At 38.8% G+C, this 21179-nt stretch overlaps 2 protein-coding genes across 2 annotated transcripts in view; one reads left to right on the forward strand and one right to left on the reverse strand.

Annotated features, from left to right (window-relative positions):
- FBXL13 (F-box and leucine rich repeat protein 13) overlaps positions 1-21179 on the forward strand; it is a 241386-nt gene that overhangs the window by 174425 nt on the left and 45782 nt on the right. Inside the window, 5 exon segments of the mRNA XM_014794454.2 lie at positions 7924-8022; positions 8828-8885; positions 8888-8941; positions 9293-9455; positions 12500-12611. Coding sequence (XP_014649940.2) covers positions 7924-8022; positions 8828-8885; positions 8888-8941; positions 9293-9455; positions 12500-12611 — 486 coding nt within the window.
- The window catches only part of LRRC17 (leucine rich repeat containing 17), an 86294-nt gene that overhangs the window by 52568 nt on the left and 12547 nt on the right, over positions 1-21179 (reverse strand). The window lies entirely within an intron of this gene.

Raw genomic sequence — 21179 nt, forward strand, 5'->3', positions numbered from 1 at the left:
GATCTCTCAAGGCCCTCTGCCTCTAGTTCTTGAATATTTTCCTGTGGGAACACAATGTACCCAGAAGAACAGTAACAGGAAAACTGATACCCAACATTACATGCCAGACATTGTCCTAACTAACCATTTTTATATATATTACCCTATTTTGTTTTCTCAAGAATGTCCAAAAATAGGTATTTTATACTTATTTTTCAGATGAGAAAACTAAGCATAAGAGAGGTTGAGGTGCCTTTTGTTACAAGTGAGAGAGGCAGAGCCAGACTCAAATCCAGCTCTGCTGACTCCAAGTCCAGCATTCTTCTCTCCTCCTCTGTTCTCCAGATTTTTAATGTTCCCTCATCTCCCTTGGACTTTTCTCTGGGAGTACTTATGGAAAATTTATTCAAGAATCCATGGCAGTACAATACAAAATACCTCATTCTTGCCTTATGGATCTTCCATTAGCTTTCCCTCCCTCCTTACCCACTAAATTTCTCTTATTCATCCCAAGGGTGATCTTGCCACTTCATCCAAGTCCAGTGCTCCCACTGCTTTGCCTTTGCTTGTGCTTTACCTTCAACTTGGAATCATTTTCAGTCTTGTCTGTAGCCAAATTCTGTACTCTTTCCCAGACTTTATTTATCTTACTCCTATATTTAATTCATTCAGTCCCTAATAGTTGTCCAAGCAAGAAGTTAAAAAAGAGTATAAGATCATCTCTTTGGGGGGAAAAAGACATGCACAGATTATAGGAAAGAATTATGAGCTAAAATAAAGAGTTACAGACTTGTAAGGGAAAGTAGTAGGTAGGGCTGGAGTCATTGGAACTTGAAGAATAATCAAGGCTTGATTAGATGAAAAGAGAAAGAAGCAGGGCGAGGTACAAGGTCAGACAAAGAGCAGAGAGGTCCACTGAGTATTAGAGAAGTGAGATGTCGTTCTGGCTGGAGCAGCTAGGTTTGAAGAACTCTGGAAGCTGGGATGGAACAGTTGAACTCAATGTTATTGTTGAAGAATGTTAATCAGAAGGAGTCTGGGTTAAGAGTTTGAACATCAGTGTTCTTGCTCCACCAATTGTAATCTGGGGAAAATTGATCAGGGGATCTGAGCCTCTGTTTCCTCATCTCCTGGAGGCTACCACAGTCTATAGGAGAAGTCCAAGCTCCTTGGAATAGCCTGCCTCTCCTACTGTTCCTGCCTGCAGCCATTTTGTACTATATCATTATGTGTGCAGAGTCGGTTATGAGCTGAGCCTTTTCATAACATGGTGTAATCACATTCACTCTGTGAGAACTCTGACAAGGTTGAAAAACATGAGTTTTTTACAAAGCTACACAAGTTAAATAATACTTATACACATGCATTAAGAAACTGGAATGTTTCCCCTACCAATTTAGTTATTTAACTTTAGGAAACTGAAGTTCCTTAATTAAATACTTGGCATTGGAACTTCAAGAGCTTGAGGGTTTCTGTTTTAACTTGACAATGTAAGGCAACAATAAGATCTTAAGGCTTTCTTTTTAATTATGTCTGGTTCAGGCAGTTAGTGGTGCCAGATAGGGTGGATGGTCTCAAAGATGTTGATCTGGATAAAAATGTGGCCAGGCAAGCTCAGATGATCAGCCAAGACAAAGCAGGCAGGAACAAACAGCATCAACCATGAGTCTTAGGAAACATCAATGTCCAAAGTCTCCAAGGTAGTTGTGATGGTTAATTTTGTGGGTCAACTTGAATGGGCCACGGGGTGCCCAGTTGGTTAAGCATTATTCTAGGTGTGTCTGTGAAGGTGTTTCTGGATGAGATTAACATTTAAATAGGTAGACTGAGCAAAGCAGATTGCCCTCCCCAACATGGGTGGGCCTCATCCAATCTATTGAAGGCTGAGTAAGGAAGAATTCACTCCCTCTTTCTGACTGTCTTCAAGGTAGGACATTGGTCTTCTCTTGCCTTCAGACTCACACTGGAACAATATCAGCTCTCCTGGGTCTCCAGCTTACCAACTGCAGATCTTGGAACTTTTTAGCCTCCATAATTGTGTGAGTCAATTTCTTATAATCAATCAATCAATCAATCAATCTATCATCTATTTATCATCTATCTCCAATTGATTCTGTTTCTCTGGAGAATCCTGATTAATACAGTAGCATTAGGAGCTGGATCAAAAAGTAAAGGATCAAGGCAGCACGTCCTTCTCTGGAGTCCAGTGGTGAAAAGTCTTTTGCTTCCTTTCTAAATGCAGTAACACAAGCTGATCTTCTTAAGAGACAGTGTAGTTTAATAACTAAGAGTACAGACTCAGGAACCAGACTGCCTAGATTCATATCCTGGCTCCACTATTTATGAGCTAGACGACCTTGGACATGTTACTTAACTGCTCTGGGCCTCATTTTTCTCATCTGTAAAAATGGAAACAATAATATACCTACCCAATAGGTGGTTGTGAGAATTGTATAGACCAGTATATGAAAATTGCCTAAAGGAGTATCTGGCACACAATAAGTATTACGAAATGGTAGCTATTATAAATCCTCCTGGGCTCATTGAGTTCATCTTGATGTCTCATAGAACATTCTGGGTCTTCTGATCAGCAACTTTTTCTTCCAGTCCATAACCAAGGAGTGGGGAAAGAGGGATTCCACAAATGTTTTTCTGAACTTTACCAGGAAGTCTTTGAAATGATCTAACAGGACACAGAATACTTTTAGGCCAGGTATCTCCCAATGGCTTGGCTTTCCAATAAGTTAAAGGGACCATGTCCTGGAGCAGAAGTCCCCAGTAGATGCCCACTCCCAGCCCACATTAGAATTCTCCAGGATGTGACTGGAAGCCTACTGTGTGAGGAGGAGAACTGAATTTACTTTTTCTTTCCTTTTTTATTAATTTTTTTTCTGATTACAAAAGTATTATATGTTCATTAAATAAAATTTTAAAAACACACAAGTTATATAAAAGAAAATAAAATCATCCATAATCCAAGCATTCAAAGATAACAAGCAATATTTTGAAATATGTCTTTCTGGTTTTTTGTCTATTTATATATCATACACATACTCTTAAAAATACAGTCGAGACCATAATAATATATATAGTCAATTCCAAATCCTGACTTTTACACAATATTATATTGTAAGCATTTTTCTATGTCACTAAATATAGTTTGAAATCTTAATTTTAATGGACATCTTAGCAGTTTCTAATTCTCTTTTATTATAATAAATCCTACAATAAAATATCTTCTACATGAATCTTTATTTCCTTATGAAAAAAATACATTGGGAGAATGTAACAAGACATTTTACATGAAAAGCCCTTAGAACAAGGCTTGTCACATAGAAAATACTCAATACCTGTTAGTAATGATGATGATAGATCTCTAGTGGGGAATTACTGGGCGAAATAGTAAACATTTTTTAAGCATTTGATGCCTATTGCCTATTAGCTTTCCAGACAGGATATCACAGCTTCCACTCTCAACTAGCAGTATGTGAGGGGGCCTGCCTCCCACACCTTGACCTAGCTGTTTTTCTCAATCCAGTTCCATAACCTTTGCAGGTAAAGAATATCATTCCTATATTCTGGCATCGGGTAAATTACCAATTTTAGTGTTTGATTGTGTGGTGAGTAATCATGTTCTATGTTTCTGTAGATGCCCTAGTGGGATGTTAGGATGAAATGCTCTGAAGTGGAAATTGGACTGAGGCCTCTGAGCTGTAGAGTGGCATTATGCTTTACCTCTGGGAGACTAGTATTCTGTTCTATACCCACAGTTAGACTGGTGCCTAGATGCTACTGCTAGGGACTCCTTCCTGCACTGTCAATGTGAAAGAAACATCTAGATCTTTTGTCTTAGGGGAACTGGCTCAGGTTTAGAAGCTCTAGGTTGCCAGAATGCACCACACAGGGCTCAATACTAAGGGTCAGGCAAGGACTCGGTGAGCCAGGCCGATTTGTCCAGGTCTTAAGACAAAGGGGAAAAGACACAGTTCTAAGTAGGAGGGTCCAACTAATGTCTACTGTGAAAAGTAAGGTAATGTAGTTAAAGAGCTAAAAGCAGAGTTCCCTACAACCTGTAGTTGGTAGCTCTCTGCAAGGAGAGGTCCATAGAAGATGATTCAAAAGCCTCCCAAGGATTTCCTTATGCTGCCTTTTTGCAAAAGATGCCTTTTTCTCTTTCTAGTTTTCTGATTATACATGATTATTGTACAAAGTTTGGAAAAACACAGAAATTATCGACTCTTCAGAGATGATCACTGTTAATATTTTGGTGTATTTCCTACTTTGATGGTTAATTTTATGTGTCAACTTGGCTAGGGTATGGTGCTCAGTTGTTTGGTCAAACACCTGTCTAGATGTTGCTGTAAAGGTATTTTTTCAGATGTGATAAACATTTAAATCAGTAGACTTTGAGTAAAGCAGACTACCCTCCATAACGTGGGTGGGCTTCATTTATAAATTGAAGGTCTTAGGAGCAAAGACTGAGGTTTCCCAAACTAGACTGCAACACAGAAACCCTGCCTGAATTCCAGCCTGCAGATTTCAGACTCAAGACTGCAACCTCAACTCTTCCCTGAATTTCCAGCCTGCCAGCCTGCTCTACAGATTTTGGACTTGCCAGCCCCACAATCGCATGAGTCAGTGCCTTGAAATAAATCTCTCTCTATTTCCTATTGGTTCTGTTTCTCTGGAGGACCCTGATTAATACTTTCCATTGTTTTTCTCACTCATTTCCTCTGGATTAGCACTTCTCAGACTATAATGTGCGTGTGAATCACCTGGGAATTTGATCAAGTGCAGCCTCTGAGTCAGTAGGTGGTGGGTTGAGATTCAGCATTTCTAATAAGCTTACAGGTAGTACCGATGCTGCTGGTCTACAGACAACACTTTGAGTAGCAAGGCTTTATACGACCGATTTTTTCCTTTAAACTATATCATAATCTCAGTTATTCTCCTAAAATTATTTGTAGTAACTGTATTACATTCCATCATAGGAATAGCCAGAGTTTAGTTAATTCATTTCTAATTGTTGGAATTTTAGTTTGATGTCAGTTTGTCAATGTTATGTAATTTTGCAATGAACATTCTTGTATACAAATCTCTGTGTACAACTCTATTTCCTTAAGATAATTTTGTCAAAGAAATTCCTGGGCCAAAATAGATACATTGTTCAAGCTTTAGAAACAACACATTTATTTCTCACAGTTCTAGAGGCTGGGAAGTCCAAGATCAGGGCTCTGGCAGATTCAGTGTCTGGGGAGTGTCTACTTCCTGGTTCATCACAGTGCCTTCTTGCTGTAATCTCACATGGTGGAAGGGGCAAGAGATCTCTCTGGGGCCCTTTTCTATGATGGTACAGATACCATTACATCCCAAATGATCTACCTCCTAATACCATCACCTTAGAGGTTTAAGATTTCAACATACAGATTTTGGGGGGACACAAACATTCAGATCATAGCACCAAATATATTTTCACCCAAGGGGTTGGCTTTTGCAGCCACTCAACCTTGCATGCTCAGCTCCTGCTTTCAAGGGCTTCCCCTGGCCTTCGACTGGGTTCACGCTGTCGGTGCCTGCTGGGCAGCAGAATCTACCCAATACACATGGTTCTCATAATTCATTCATACATTCTTCCATTTATTCATGTAATAATATTACTTGATTATCTACTCATTTGATGCTATAGGCACCCTGCTGGGATCTGGAGTACAGGGAAGTTAGTTCAACAACTAATATAAAATTAACTTAATTACGTTTGTGATACTTACATGGGGCGGTAAGTGTATAACAAGAACTTGGCCTAATCTAAGGGTCAGGGACACTTCCTGAGGAAGTGACATTTGAGATGGGCTCTGGTTGTTTTGAGGATGTGGCTCTCAGTTCCCTAATTTTTGCCTAGTCCTTTTCAAATAGGTGGGGGCTCTAACAACAGAACCTTAGAAGTCACCTTTAGTGAAAGATGATTCACATGAAGTCTCCAAAGGTCTCCCAAGAGATCCATTGTAGCTGCTGTTCCTCATTCTCCCTGTTAGGCTATTGTGGAGATTACTCTGGGGAAGAGTTCCCTCTGCTATCTGTTCCTGGGTGGAGTCTCAGTTTCCCATTCATGAATCTGAACATCATCTGATTTCCCATCCATGTCCATTTGTTATAGGAAATGGAACCTAAATAACAAGTTGTTTTAAGGTAATTCATCATAGGCAAATATATTTGATCTTTCAATCAGCCATTATTTTGAACATTTGCCACCACTGCTGCTTCCGTTAATGTGGATAATGATAGTTGAAAGAAAGAAATCAGTACTACAAAGCTACAGTAATCAAAACAGTGTGGTATTGGCATAAGGATAGACATATAGATCAATGAAATAGAATTGAGAGTCCAGAAATAAATCTATACTTTTATGGGCAATTGATTTTTGACAATAATGGAAAGACTATTCAATGGGAGACAGAATACTCTCCTCAACAATTGGTGCTCGGCAACTGAATATCTGCATGCAAAAAAGTGAAGTTGAACCCCTAGCTCACACCATTTAAGAAAATTAACTCAAAACGGACCAATGAGCTAAATATAGAGCTAAAATGATACAATTTAGAAGAAAACACCAAGGGTAAATCTTCATGACCTTGGATTTGATAATGGATTCTTAGATATGACACCAAAAGCATGAGCAAAAAAAGAAAAAAATAGATAAATTGAACTTCATCAAAATTAAAAGCTTGTGCATCAAAGAACATTATTAAAAAGGTGAAAAGACAACCTAAAGAATGGGAAAAAAAATTTGCGCATCATATATCTAAGGGTCCAGTATTCAGAATATATAAGGAACTCTTACAACTCAACAACAAAAAGATAACTCAATTAAAAAATAGGTAAAGGACTTGAATAGACATTTCCCCAAAGAAGATATACAAATGACTAAAAGCACATGAAAAGATGCTCAATATCATTAGTCAATAGGGAGATGCAAATCAACATCAAAATGCGGTACCACTTCAAACTCACTAGGAAATTTTTTTTTAAATGGAAAATAATTGTTGGCAAAGATGTAGAGAAATCTGAACTTTCACAGATTGCTGGTGGGCACGTAAAATGGTGCAGCCAGTGTAGAAAACATTTTGGTGGTTTCTTAAAGAGTTAAAGATAGAATTATCATGTGACCCAGCAATTCCTTTCCTAGGTAGGTGCCCAAAAGAATTGAAAACCAGTACTCAAACAAGTAGATGTACACACATTTTCATAGCAGGACTATTCAAAATATCCAAAAGATGGAAACAACTCAAATATTCATCAACAGATGAATAGATAAACAAGTTGTAGTATATCCATACAGTAAAATATTATTCAGCCATAAAAATGAATAAAGTATTGATACATGCTACACCATGGATGAATCTCAAAAATATGCTAAGTAAAAGAAACTAGACACAAAAAGCCACATATTGTATAATTCCACTCATATGAAATATTTAGAATGGGTAAATTCATAGAGACAGAACACAGATTAGTGATTGCCAGGGGCTAGGAGAAGGTGAGTATGGGGAGCAACTGCTTAATAGGTATAGGGTTTCCTTTTAGGGTGATAAAAATTTTTTGGAACTAGATAGAGGTTGTGGTGTGGTTGCATAAAATTATGAATGGTTAAATGGCTTAAGTGATTAATTTTATGTTGTGTGAATTTTCCCTCAAAAAAAAATTAAATAATAAGTTAACTAGACTTAATTGTGGTGATAATTTCACAGTCTATACCTATAAAAAATTAAATAATAAAGAAATCAAGACTAAATTCTTTCCCTCTTTTGTCTGCTATATTTTATAGTTTCAATTTTAAAACTTAGCAGCAAAATCATGACATACCTTTGGTTATTACTACCTTAGGGTTTTATTAGATGTCATGCTAATGGATTCTCCCATCATTTTCACCTACTTTGTACAATTCAGATTTCAGTCCAAGGCTTCAAGAACATTGCAAACAGCTGCACTGGAATTATGCATCTGAGCATCAATGACATGCCAACTCTGATGGACACCTGTGTAAAAGTAGGTGGTTGGAAAGTACATTTTCTTCTCAGTCCCATTAGATGGGCACATTTTCTAGTGGCCTGAATTATTGAAAAATATGAATGAACTTTTCACTTTAGCTGTTTTTTTACAGTAAGAAAGAAAATCATTTAAAAATTTACATGTGAGCCAGCTCTGATGGCCTAGTGGTTAAAAGTTGGTCACACTCCGCTTTGGTGGCCAGGGTTTGGTTCCCAGGCATGGAACCACACCACTCGTCTATCAGTTACCATGCTTTAGCTGTGGCTCACATAGAAGAACTAGAAGGACTTACAACTAGAATATAAAACTATGTACTGGGGCTTTGGGGAGGGGCAAAAAAAGAGAAGAAGATTGGCAATAGATGTTAGCTCAGGGCGAGTCTTTCCCAGCAAAAAAAAAACAACTTTACACACGCACACACATTTGAACATTTGAATTCTTAAATACCCTAAGAAACTTTATTTCACAGGATATTTTTGTTTCATGATATTGTAGTGTAAGCATAAATTTTAAGTTTAGTTCTATGTGTCAATCTTCTAAATGTAGAGATTTTCTTCAACATTCCGTTTTCTCATGTTTTCCCATACTTTTATAACATGATTTAATTCTGATTCCTGTGCATTACTCAAGTGTAAGTGTACTAAAATGTATTGAAAAAGGTCCCATTTTCTTTGAAATTAGGAAAATTTAATAGTTAATGTGTCTGTTTCTGAAAATATTGAGAGAAAAAAATGACTTCACTACTTTGCTAAGCTTGTTCTATACACTGTGTTTAATTTAATCATCTTTGTTTCTTCTAAAGGCTTTAGTTAAAAAATGCCCTCATATTACATCGATAGTTTTCACTGGTGCACCACATAGCTCTGTGCTTTCAAAGCTCATTCTACTTGTAAGCTCAGAAAGATCTGATTTGAAGGTCTGTGCTATTAAAAATGTGGTTCAGCATTCATTTTTACTTTTACTCTATGGCATTACAAATAAAATACTTGTCTTTTCTGGTTTTTTTTGTGTGTGTGAGGAAGATCAGTCCTGTGCTAACATCTGCCAATCCTCCTCTTTTTTTGCTGAGGAAGACTGGCCCTGGGCTAACATCCATGCCCATCTTCCTCCACTTTATATGGGAAGCCGCCACAGCATGGCTTGCCAAGCAGTGCGTCGGTGCGCACCCAGGATCCGAACCAGGGAACCCCAGGCTGCTGCAGCGGAGCACACGCACTTAACGGCTTGTGCCACCGGGCTGGCCCCTTTTCTGTTTTTTTTAAAGCAGGAAATAAAAGGATTACTGATGCATGCTTCAAATTTATAGACAAGAATTATCCAAATATTAGTCATATATACGTGGCAGACTGCAAGGGAATAACAGATGGTAGCCTCAAGTCACCTTCACCTTTGAAACAACTGACCAGACCGAATTTGGCAAACTGTGTAAGGTAATGAGTCATTCAGTCATATATCCAAAAAACATTGATCATCCAGAATGTGCCAGGCCCTCTCCCCAAGGAGCTCATTGGTTAGTAGAGTAAATATGAAAGTCAGGAGGTAAGTGTTAATGTGAGGTAAGGGCAGAGTTCTGTGGTAACACAAAGGACACCGCAACCTGGACTGGTTATATGGGGGTGCAGAGAGATTGTTGGAGAAAGTACAGGATATGTGGAATCATGGGCCCTTGTGAGATTAAATGAATTCACAGGAACACTTATGGGTTACCTTTCCTAGTGAGGATTCTCACAGCTAGTTCGGTTACAGGTCTTTTTCCAAATAGACTTTCTGACTTGCTTATGAGGAACTAATCTTACTGAAGTGTTTCCCCTTGGGTACTGGTTAGATGTTTCCTCTGTATGGATTTGCTCACAGATGGACAGATGGCGAGTTCTTACTGAAACCCTTTCTTCAGCTGGGCTACTATTGAGCGTCTATCCTGGTATTCTCAGGTGGACAACGATCAAATTCTTGCTGAAACATCTTCCCCAGTGGATATCTCAGCCTCTTGCCTGTGTAGATTTCTTATAATCTTCTAGGGCCAGATGATAACAAAATAGCATTTGATCCACAATGAAGTTAGCTAATATTTGGGAAAATATAAGTCAGAGTAGTAAGATAAGCTACACACAATCTTAACCCATGTTCTCTATTATTAAAATGGAGAGGCACCATGGGTTGGGTGGGTGGATGGGGGGTGAAACACAAGATTTGAAATGGGAAAAACCTGGATTGGGAAATGAGGCCTCCTGCCAGCAGCCACATGAGTGAGCTCAGAAGCAGACCTTCCAGCCTCAGTCAAACCCTCAGATGACTAAAGTCCCAGCTGGCATCTTGATTGCAAGCTCATGAGAGACTCTGGGCTAGAACCGCTCAACTAGTCCACTCCCAAATTCTTGAGACCCAGGAACTTGGAGATAATAAATATTTGTCATTTAAGCCACAAAGTTTGGGTTAATTTGTTACATAGGGATAGAGAACAGAGATACACACACAATGTGTGTGTACATATGTATATATATGTGTGTGTGTATAAAACAGCTAATGCTACCTGTATTAATATGTGAAATAAAATTAAATTTAATTCTTACATTTCACTCAGGCTTCTGCAGGTTAACCAATTTTAAAATAAATGGAGGTTCTCTGCTTCCAGCAGTATAATGGACAAAACACTTCAAAGGATTCCTTGTCACAAACAATTTAGATCCTGATGAAACATACTTTCAATAAGTTGCTGAGGCCACAAAGAGTAAGAGAAATATCCAACATCCAATATCCTAATTCTGCACCACCCTCTCAATGCACGGACTCTCTGAGATGAATAGTGAATAGCAAGCAAAGAAAAGGTAGAACTGCTCTGAGCATAAATGTTCATTTCAACATTGCCATTGAGAGAATCAGATTTGAGCAAGACTCAAGATAGGAAAGCAGAACCTGAGACTTCTACATGGTCTTGACCTCTTCAAGGGGGACAAATTGGTCTCAGGTAGGTAGCAGCCAGGATCTAGGAAGAAGTTAGCTCAAAGCTTCTCTGGAGGAAAGCATCTTCTATTTAGGCTTCCCAGATTCCCATAGATTAAGATCAAAGAAATAGGTGCTCACCATTAAAGACTGTCAAATGTACAAAGATATGAGTCACCATGAGAAAGAGTCACCAGAAACAGCAAAGTAAAATTGACCTTCGAACAATTCAGATATCAGAATTATCAGATTTAGAATATTAAGTAACTATAATGAAATGTTTGAAGAAATAAATAACGGAATCAGAAATATGAGCAGGCGGGGCCAGCCCGGTGGTGCAGTGGTTACGTTTGCACATTCTGCTTTGGCAGTCCGGGGTTCCCCAGTTTGGATCCTGGGCACGGACCTACTCACCGCTCATCAGGCCATGCTGAGGTGGTGTCCCACACACCACATAGACAAACTAGAAGGACCTACGACTAGGATATACAACTATGCACTGGGGGCTTTAGGGAGGAAAAAAAAAAAAAAAGAGGAAGATTGGCAACAGGTGTTAGCTCACGGCCACTCTTCCTCAAAAAGAAAAATAAAAGAAATATGAGCAGGCAACAAAATATGATAAAAATAACTAGATTTATTTGAAAAAAACTAATTTTTAGAAATAAAAAATACAATAGTTTTTGTAATGAAGGAACTCAATGGATTTCTAATCAGCAGATTAGAACTCACTGAAGAGAGAAGTACAGAATTGGAAGATAACTGAAGAAATGACAGGAGAGTTAAAAAAAAGATGAAAAATATGAGAGTATAACATAGGGTGAAATGATAGAGAAGGTTTAATATCAGAGTATCAGATTAGATTTTAAAAATTCATCTATAAGAGAGTAAGTTTGAGAGTCAAAGAATATACATTTTTCTCAACCACACATCAATCTTTTAAAAAATGGACTGTGTGAAAAATTTTAAAGCAAGTTCCCACAACTTTCAAACTATTGGTATTATATTATATTCTCTCACTACAACACAATTAAATTAGGAATCAGTAAAAAAAAGGTAAATTAAAAAAATATATATGATTTAAAAGGAAAATTTGCAGGGTGTCAGAATCACCTGAGGAGCTGAATAAAACTACATCTGCCCAAGCCCAACCCCAGAGCTCTTGAATCTGAATGTTTCAGGATAGAACCCCAGCTTGTGTATTTTTTAGAAAACAACATGGATGCTTTTGACACACAACCAGGTTTGGGACTAACTGCATTAACCAATTAATGTGGACCATTATCTGAAAATCGTTTTCTATTGAGTTTTGATGACTCCTGGATTATAATATAAATTTATATATACATACATACACATATATCTACATACATACACACATATATACCCACATATATGTGTGAGGTATGCCTGTATTATCAACTATAGTCGCCATGCTATACATTATATCCCCATGAACTTATTTTATAACTGGAGGTTTGTACCTTTTGACTCCCTTCACTCATTTTGCCTACCCCTGACTCCCTACCTCTGGCAACTACTTGAGTTTATGAAATTGTGAACATTTGACTGACCTAGGAATTGCATATATTGTAAACATCTTTTCCTTGGTATCACTAGATCTCTCCGGAACAGACATCTCTGATGAGGTAAAAAAAAAAAAATGTTCAAAACCGTTCAATGACTTTTAGTGTTTCCTGTAATATAATCATTTTCCATTTGTAAACAAAGGAGAGAACAACAATTATTTTTATTTCTTAAATTATTAGATTATACAAGGCAAGTTTAGGAATATTGTTTCTGGAATAATGATAGATGCGGTTATATGTAAATCAATGGTCTTGTTTCTCTGTTTAAAAAATGGCAAAATACGGTATTCTGAGGAAAGGTCTTGATATGATAGATCTGAAATGTGTTTCATTACAGAAGTTTGGTCAATATGGAGATAATATATTTTAGATGGCTTATGTACATTTTTCTTGTGGAGTGCACATTCTATAAGATTCCTTGAGTGCCTTGAGATCTCAGTCTTTGGTTCAAAACTGAAGTCTAAAAATGGCCTTATCAATGGCCTTACATTTTAAGGAACTCTTTTCCTGCAATCTGCTGATGCTGCTCATCAGAGTTGAAACTCAGGTCACACCCATCCTATCACTCCAGCACTGCCCCATTTACTAATGAAAAGAAAGATAAACTCTGAGAGATTTGCCATGTTTCTGAAAGACTTTAAGGGAATGTATTATATAAGGAATGTCCTGGCTTCTCTTGAAAATCAGTGTGTTAGGAGGGATAGAGGAAGACAACAGAGGTAAGGATCTCTCCCCCATCTGCTTGCTAAATCCCTAATCATCCCTCAAGCTTGTCAAATATCACCTCTCTGTGAGGCCTTCTCTGAGAAGCCTCACCTTATAGGCAAGTACCGGAACTTGTGTATGTACATCTCCAGCCCCAGTGCATCCTTTAATATGACCTGTTTCTCTCTGTTTCTCACTGCATTACTAATATCTGTATTATGTGTCCATCCTTCTCAAGCATTCAGTGGGCTCTTTTAGATGAAGGACTGTGTCTGTTCATCAGTCTAGTTTCTTTCTTTCTTTATCTAAGAGTGAATTTAGATTCAGCCTCCATTCTGCTAGATGGTTTCCTCTTCTCTTCCTTGAACTGTCATCTAAGTGTGGTATGAGAGTGGGGTTGGGGGTAGTTACATGTAGTCAACTCATTATGGTAGAGTCAACTCTGGTCTTAATGTTGTCTGCTGTCCAGCCTGGAATCAACTGAGACATCTGAGGGCCTATTTGAATTTTGGTTTCCTATCCAGGTAGATCCCTAATGTGTCTTCCTTGTCCCAGCTCCAAGGTCCCTTTAAGTCTTCAGGCTACCTTGTCATTTGTGCCTTGGTATGGCCCCCTCTAGGTCATACTGGGGCATGGGGACTCTGTGAGACTGTCTTAGATCCATAGTCCTAGACATCTCCTACAGACATTTTCCTGCCCTCACATCTGGGTGTAGTTGCCCTCGGACTCATGCCTCACCCTTCTCTCACTCTGCTACAGAGTGGCTGACTCATGTCAGCTAGATTCCAGTTGGGTTTGGTGCTTGTCAGGTGTTTATGAGCAATTGGGGGGTCAGAAGAAGGGAGAGGCCAGGGTTTTCCTCCACCTTTCTTTGCATCGTCATCATCATCTGCATTTCCTTTGTGATCTATCCCCCTACTCAGGCCTGCTGTGGTTCCAGCTTCCTTGGGAGACCTTGGCCCCTGGGCTCCAATAATACCATCTCTTCCCATTGTCCTTCCAGCAGGGGTAGTAGTGGCTTCCTGCTCCTGCTAATCTCTGGATTGTGTCATTATCCCACTTGGCTTCTCAGTTTCTCTACCACCTATGTAGCCAACTCCCTGTCACAATTAAATTTTCTCAGTTATAGAGTTGTTCCTGTTTTCCTCATTAGATCTTAGCTGATACAATGATGAGCACAGGAAAACTCTGATGCCTTTTTGCTTTTCACAACAATACCAGGGAAAGGTGGGATGGGTTCCCATTTACTCTTAGATTCCCAAATGTGTCAGGAGGTTCCAACTTTCTCTGTGGCTGAATAGAGTCCAGGGAGGTCTAGGACAGGGCCTTGCCTGGGGGATTGCCTGGAATCTCCTTTTACCTCCCTCTGGCTCTCCCTTCCCCTCCTATTTCCCCCTCCCCTCCTTTCCTCTCCCTTCCTCTCCTCTCTCCCTTCTCTTCTCCTTCCCCCTCTAATCCTCTCCCCTCTTCTTTTCTTTGCTCCTCTTCTTTTCTCTTTGCATAGATTCTTTATCTAATCTGGGGGTAGAAAAAAAATTCCAACTGATTACATGGTTTTTAAAAATGTTATGCCCCAAGTCTTTCAGGGGTTAGGATTTGAAGCTTAAAGGCCTAGGATTTTTTTTTCCTCCTGTGTTCTTTTGTAAAAACCCTTCTCTGACACATACAAGTAGAATGCCCAGCTGTTGTCTGAAGGGTCACAGGGTAACAAGAAGCAGAGGCTCAAAGCACATTATAAAATACATCAAAATATAATTCTACCACAGCACTCATCACAAGCCTGAAGTGTCTGGTGAACATTTGTTGAATGAATGGAGTGAGGCTTAAATGCTTTATCCTAGTTTTTAGCATTTGGGGAAAACTCAGTTTTTATTTTCAAACACCATACATTAAAATTTTATCTATTGTGGACAAGTTAAAACTTAGGAATATAGCCTCAAGTCCCACTCACTGTTTTTATTTTCTAGTAAAGAATATACACAATCTGAGAGAGCTGTAAATGGAGATCTATGGAGAAGAATGCTAGTTGTTGTCTGCTAAAAGATTGAAAAATAAATCTTCTAAAGGTTGTTGTTTTCTTTGTTCCAGATCAGTTAAACTCTGATTTAAAAGGCAAATGACTGACAATACAGTATTACAACAGCTGTGGAAGCTAATCTCACGCAGTCAAATTAAAATGAGTCAGCCCAGATGGCAACTTGGGCAGCTAAACACCAGCCAGGATTGTAGGTCTGGTGAAGTGCAAATTTGACTCTAGACTTAACATTCAGGACTTAAACCTGGGAATGTTACAGATATTCACCAGAGATCAAATGTGACCAGTTGTGCATTTTGAAAAAAAAGTTTCTTATATTTTCTAATAATTGTATTCACCCTCAATTCTTTTCAATAATGAGTTTTCACTTAGAATCACACTAATTTAGTTAAGAAATATTTATTCTGACTACCTTGTGATCGGTGGTAGGGATGCTGGAATGAACAAAACAGACATGGCCCTTCCTCCTATGGGAAACTAGAAGAAGAGAAACTTAGCCTGCCTCAGAGGGTCAGGGAAGACCTCCTTTTCTAAGAGAGGGAGAAGGGGTATGTGGTGAGCCAAAAAAACAGGCTGAACAAAGATACAGAGGTTTAAAAGTATGGTGGCATCAAGGAAATCTGCACAGTTGAGTATGGCTTGATTGTGAGGAGAGTAGTGAGAGATGATGTTTGAGAGGTAGGCAGGGGCCAGGTCGTGAAGGGCCCAGAGGCCACATTGAGGAATTTGTTCTCTGCCCTTTTGACAATGGAAGGACATTCAGTATTGTCAATTAGACAGTAACATGGTCAGATTGACATTTTAAAAAGATCACTTCATTTGCTAGATAGACATGGGAATAACGGATGAACTAGTGACCGATTATAAAGCAGCAATCCAGGTGAAAAGTTATGAGGGTCTTCACTAGGGCTAGAGCCAGGGAGATGGTAGTAGGGCTGGAGCAAAGAGAGCAGATTTGAGACATTTAGGAGGAAGAATCAACAGGAGATAGAAACAGACTGAGTATGAGGTTAGGAAGAGAGGGAGGGAATCAAGGATGATGCCAGATTTTTGGCTTGAGCATCTGTATAAATGGCAGTGCCGTTTACTGAGCTGTGTCCCTTCCATAGTGGGAGGAGCAGGTTTGCTGCAGGTTGGGAAAATGGGCATGTTTTAGTCTGAGTTACCTGCCAGACAGCTTTATAGAGACATGAAGAGCTCAGGAAACAAGCAAGGAAATCATTGAAATTCACTCCTCAGAGGTAGAAGAGCTTTTTTCGGTTTGCAGAGGGTAAAGGGGTATTGCGTTCTGAAGATCACAGAAATTCATAAGGAAAAGCAAAAATACAGATATTTAGAAATCTAGAAAGATGTTTAATTGAGAGAGCTAATTTAAATGGGGGAAGTGACGAGGAGAACACACTTATTTCAAACTGTATACATTTCTTATAATAATTTTATCATCCTCAGTCCTTTTGTAGAGAATAGTGACTAATGCATTATATCATCCCTGAGTAAAAGTGATTTAAGAAGTTATCTAATAAGCACATTTTAGGAAAAGAGGAAATATGTCAATTTTCCTCTTCTAATGTAAAAAAGACACGGTTTGTAAGTGAGGGATTTGGCTTACGAATGTGATGGTATCTTAAGGTATCTTTAAAAATCTTTAATCTTCTACAGCTTTTTCCTAACATCTAATTAAATAGAATGTTATTCATTCCCTTCCTACCCTAGAGGATTGTTTGAATATGAGGTTATATCTCCATCTATAAGGGAAAATGTTTTCCCCCAGTTGGGAGAATTACCATTTACTAGAGACCACAGGATCCACAGTTAGGGCAGTTCAATCTGTTGCTTAAGTTGCATTACTCACTGCCATATTTGTTGTTTAAAGAAAAAATGAGTCAGAGCAATGTTCCCAATGGTATGCTTAGACAGTGGTTTAAGAATCCTCTTTCATTTGCCTGATTTTCAAAATTTTTCATTATGAATACTAGATCTTGTGTGCCTGTTATGTAGGCAATCTCCCAAAGTCCCCTCACTAGAATATGAGAGCCATGAAGACTTTGTTTTGTTCACTGCAGTTTTCCCAGAACCCTGGGGAGTAGTAGACACTTGATAAATACTCATTGAATGAAGGAACAAATGTGGAGCTCTAGGGTTACCAAATGTGAATATGACCTGTTCTCTGCAGCCCAATTGGAAAGGGTAAGTGTGGGTAATTTAAATATGGTGTGGCAGTTATAGTGATAAAGGAAGCAAAGGAAAGGATCTCCTAACTCGGCCTGCCCAACACAGGAGTGTGCAAATGTATGCTTGTTCAACGAACTTTATGTGGCCTAGGACTACTAGAATATACTATGAAAAGGAGATGTCACTGGGGGAATTTTCATGCTGTGTCAAGGAGCTTGGAATTGAACCAATGGATGATAAAGTAGTTCTTAGTAAGGGAGTCACAGTCATAGTCAGCCTCTCATTTTTAGATAGATTATTTGGGTTGTTCTCTGAGGGATAGATTGGAGAGGAGAAAGACTGGAGGCAGGGAGACCAGTGGGAGGTGTTTTGGTAAAGAAAGAGATGAGGAGTTTTTGAACTGTGTCAGAGGCTATCGTGAAAGAACATATTCAAGTATATTTAGGAATTAAAACTGAAAGAACTTGGTGATTGATTAGTTGTGGAAGATGAGGACCTGGGTTAGGGGTGGGAGGATAAGAGTGATTCCAAAAATCTGGCTTTGGTTGGATGGAGGTTCCACCTCAAAAAAGATAGGTAATGTAAGGAAAGGAACAGGTTTTAAGGGAAAGGCGATTTCAGTTTCATCAGACTGAGTTAGAGTCTGTGGGATATTCAGGCCAAAGGGAGAGAAATCCTGAAAGGAGATTCAGATATGGAAATCATTAGCATGGAGGTGCGAACGTGGCTAAGATCCTCAGAGAGAGTGTCGGGGAGCGAGGAAAAAGGTGGACCCAGGAAGAACACAACACAACACCAATACTAAAGGAGTGGGAAGAAGATGATTCCGTGAAGGAGACTAAAGAAAGAAGGTGAAAAAGGTTGTAAGAGAACCAGGTGAGCATAGTTATGAGTGAGGTGTTGAGGGAAAAACAAACAGTGTCTAATAAAACAGAGAAATAAAATCAGGGAAAGACCAACATTTGAAAGAACATTTACCATTAATTAAACAGACCCTTGCCTACCCCTCTGATATCATCTCACGCCCCTGCTCCCCTCATCCCCCTTCCTCTAGCACCACTGCCTTCATTTAGCTCCTCAAATACACCAAATTCTTTCCTACCTCAGGACCATTACACACGTTGTACCTTCTGCCTGGGATGCTCCTCCTCCCATTCTTCATGTGCCTGGGTAGGTAGATGCTGAGCAAGTAATCACAGATGATCATAACAATAGCTAAAGCATCTTGCATAAACTAATAATGCCTTTTAAGATATTTTTGACACAATTTTTTTCTATAATAAACATTGATCATGCTGTCCATAATTATCAGAAAATCACATTTCCCAATCTAGATTATTTAAAGGCAATATTAATGGATTTTATTTTATTGATCCATTCTTTCTTTAAGAAAACATAAATTACATGGTGACATTAATGTCTCAAGGTGTTTTTCTAAATAAGTAAGCGTTCTTTGGTTCTTAACATACTATATCTATCTCTGCCACATTACAGCATAGTTCCCTAGAGGAGTGTTATCTATTTAGATGGCCTCACAGTAATAATGGCTCTTAAATTATTGGTAGCACACAAATTATTTTCAAATTGAACTGCCAAAAAAAAATCCTAATTGAATAGTGGCGTGTGGTTTCCATGTTAATTTTAATCATATATAAGTTCATTTAATTTGATATTTCTAGCCAAAAAAAAAAATCCATGACAAAATAATATACTAAAATAGAAAGAAGACAATGTGAGAACTTTAACAATCACTGGTGTGGTCTAAATATCTCTTATAAATGTCCCCCTGTCTCCTTTCCATCGCTGCTGCCACTGTCTTAGTTCCAGCACTATTTCTCCTTACTATTTCTCTCCGGCCTTAAGTATTACTGTCCTCAAATCTGTTCTCCACTCTGCTGCAGTGTGATCTTCCAGCATGCAAATCTGAGCCTATCACTCCCTTGCTCAGATTTCTTCAGGAGCCCCACACTGCTTACAGGATAAAGTCTAAACAATCTAGTGTGGATCTCAGCTCTTCCTGAGGTGGCCCCTGCCTACCTCTACAGCCTCACTTCCAGCTGACTCCCACCTTTCGTCTTCAGCATCAGAGAAACAGAACTTACTCTGCTATAGCTCCTCAAACATGTCATGCTCTCCTTGCCTTCCCATCTTTGCAAGTTATTCCCTCTGTCTGAGATATCCTCTCCTCTTGTCCACCTAGTAAATTCTTGCTTATCCCTCAAGTTTCAGCTCTGTGAAGCTCTCCTAGAATTCCTGGGCAGTCTTAGGATCTCCCTGTCTTGTGTTTCCACTATACTTTATAATGCCTCCACTAAAGCAATCATTTCATTATATTTTAATATTTGTTCCATGCCTGTCTCCCTACAGCAATGTAAGATTCTTGAGGGCAAAGCCTGGATCATCCCATCTTTGGGATGCCCAGCATAATGCCTAGTACATAAAAGGCACCTAAAATATCTGATCACTGAGTCAGTGAGTGAGTGAATGAATGGGTCTGCTACCATTTCCTTCCCCTCAACCAAACACTTAAGCCTTCTTTGAATCCAACATTTTCTCAGCTATTCTCTGAGCCAGAGTGGGAGTGTTTACAGCTGCATGTCTTAATCTGATGATACACTTTCAAGAGACCACCCATCTGCATGGAACACACACATGAATAAAGCCTGAGGTTCAGTGAAGCAAAACCTCTAAAGCAGGAAACCACTTGGGATTCAAGAAACACAAAGAATGGGAGTTAAAAGGAAGCAGGGTAACTCAGAGACAAATGGATTTGCCTTAGGTTTTCAAAAAGCACATAATAAAAAGTCCACCCTACTGTAGTTTCTCATATAGAGCTGGACCTCTTCTTAGTCCTTTCCAGGCCCTTCTCCCCAGCCAGTGGCCTTATATGAATCTGCTGATCCCATCACTAGTGATAGTGGTTTTCCTCACAGGGATTATGGTCAATTATCTCCTGTTTCCAGCAAAATGCCTACTAAAAACAGTGCAAAAAGAAGTGACCAACTTGAGCTTGTCACTTCCCTCAAGGAGAATCTTTGATAGCATAACCCTCCTCTCTACCTCCACCAGGTAGGAGGCAAGCAGTCTCAAGGCAAGTTGCTTTATTTCCAGGTAACAGAGATGCTGTTTTCCCTTCCCTCCGTAAAAATATGGAGGATCTATTTCTGTGTGTTGACCGAAGCCTGCTTTCCTTAGATTTGTAGCTCAGTAAATTAGGTCAGAGAGGTTGACACATTTTAAAAAGAAATGATTCCAAAATTCATACTAACAATTAAGTAGAAATAAAAATAATTGAGAATAAAAGATAAATTATTTTTATAAAATTGTAATTGCTAACCAAAGTATAAAAGGGAAGATGACTTGTGAGGTTAAGATACATTTTCAAGGACATTGTACAAGATAATCAGTGATTTTAGAAAAAGGATGTCTTAATTGAGATAAAACATATTTCCAAGTATAAGTTTTGTTCTTTATTCCTAAAAGAATGTGGTAGGCAGCACCAAACAGAGCAAATCTTTCAGAAAGAAACATACAAAATGTAAACACTGATTTACACAAAGAAAAATAGATTCCATCCAAGAATTCTGAGAGTGTGCCAGCAAGATAAGAGAGAACTGGGTCCATGAGAACAGATAAATTTTATAAATAGACTACTCATTCATTAACGAATATTGATTCATTGTCAACTATGTGTCAAACACTATGCTAGGTTGTGG

Source organism: Ceratotherium simum, chromosome 1 (genome assembly GCF_057802395.1).
Source record: "Ceratotherium simum simum isolate JZ-2026a chromosome 1, ASM5780239v1, whole genome shotgun sequence".
NCBI lineage: Eukaryota > Metazoa > Chordata > Mammalia > Perissodactyla > Rhinocerotidae > Ceratotherium > Ceratotherium simum.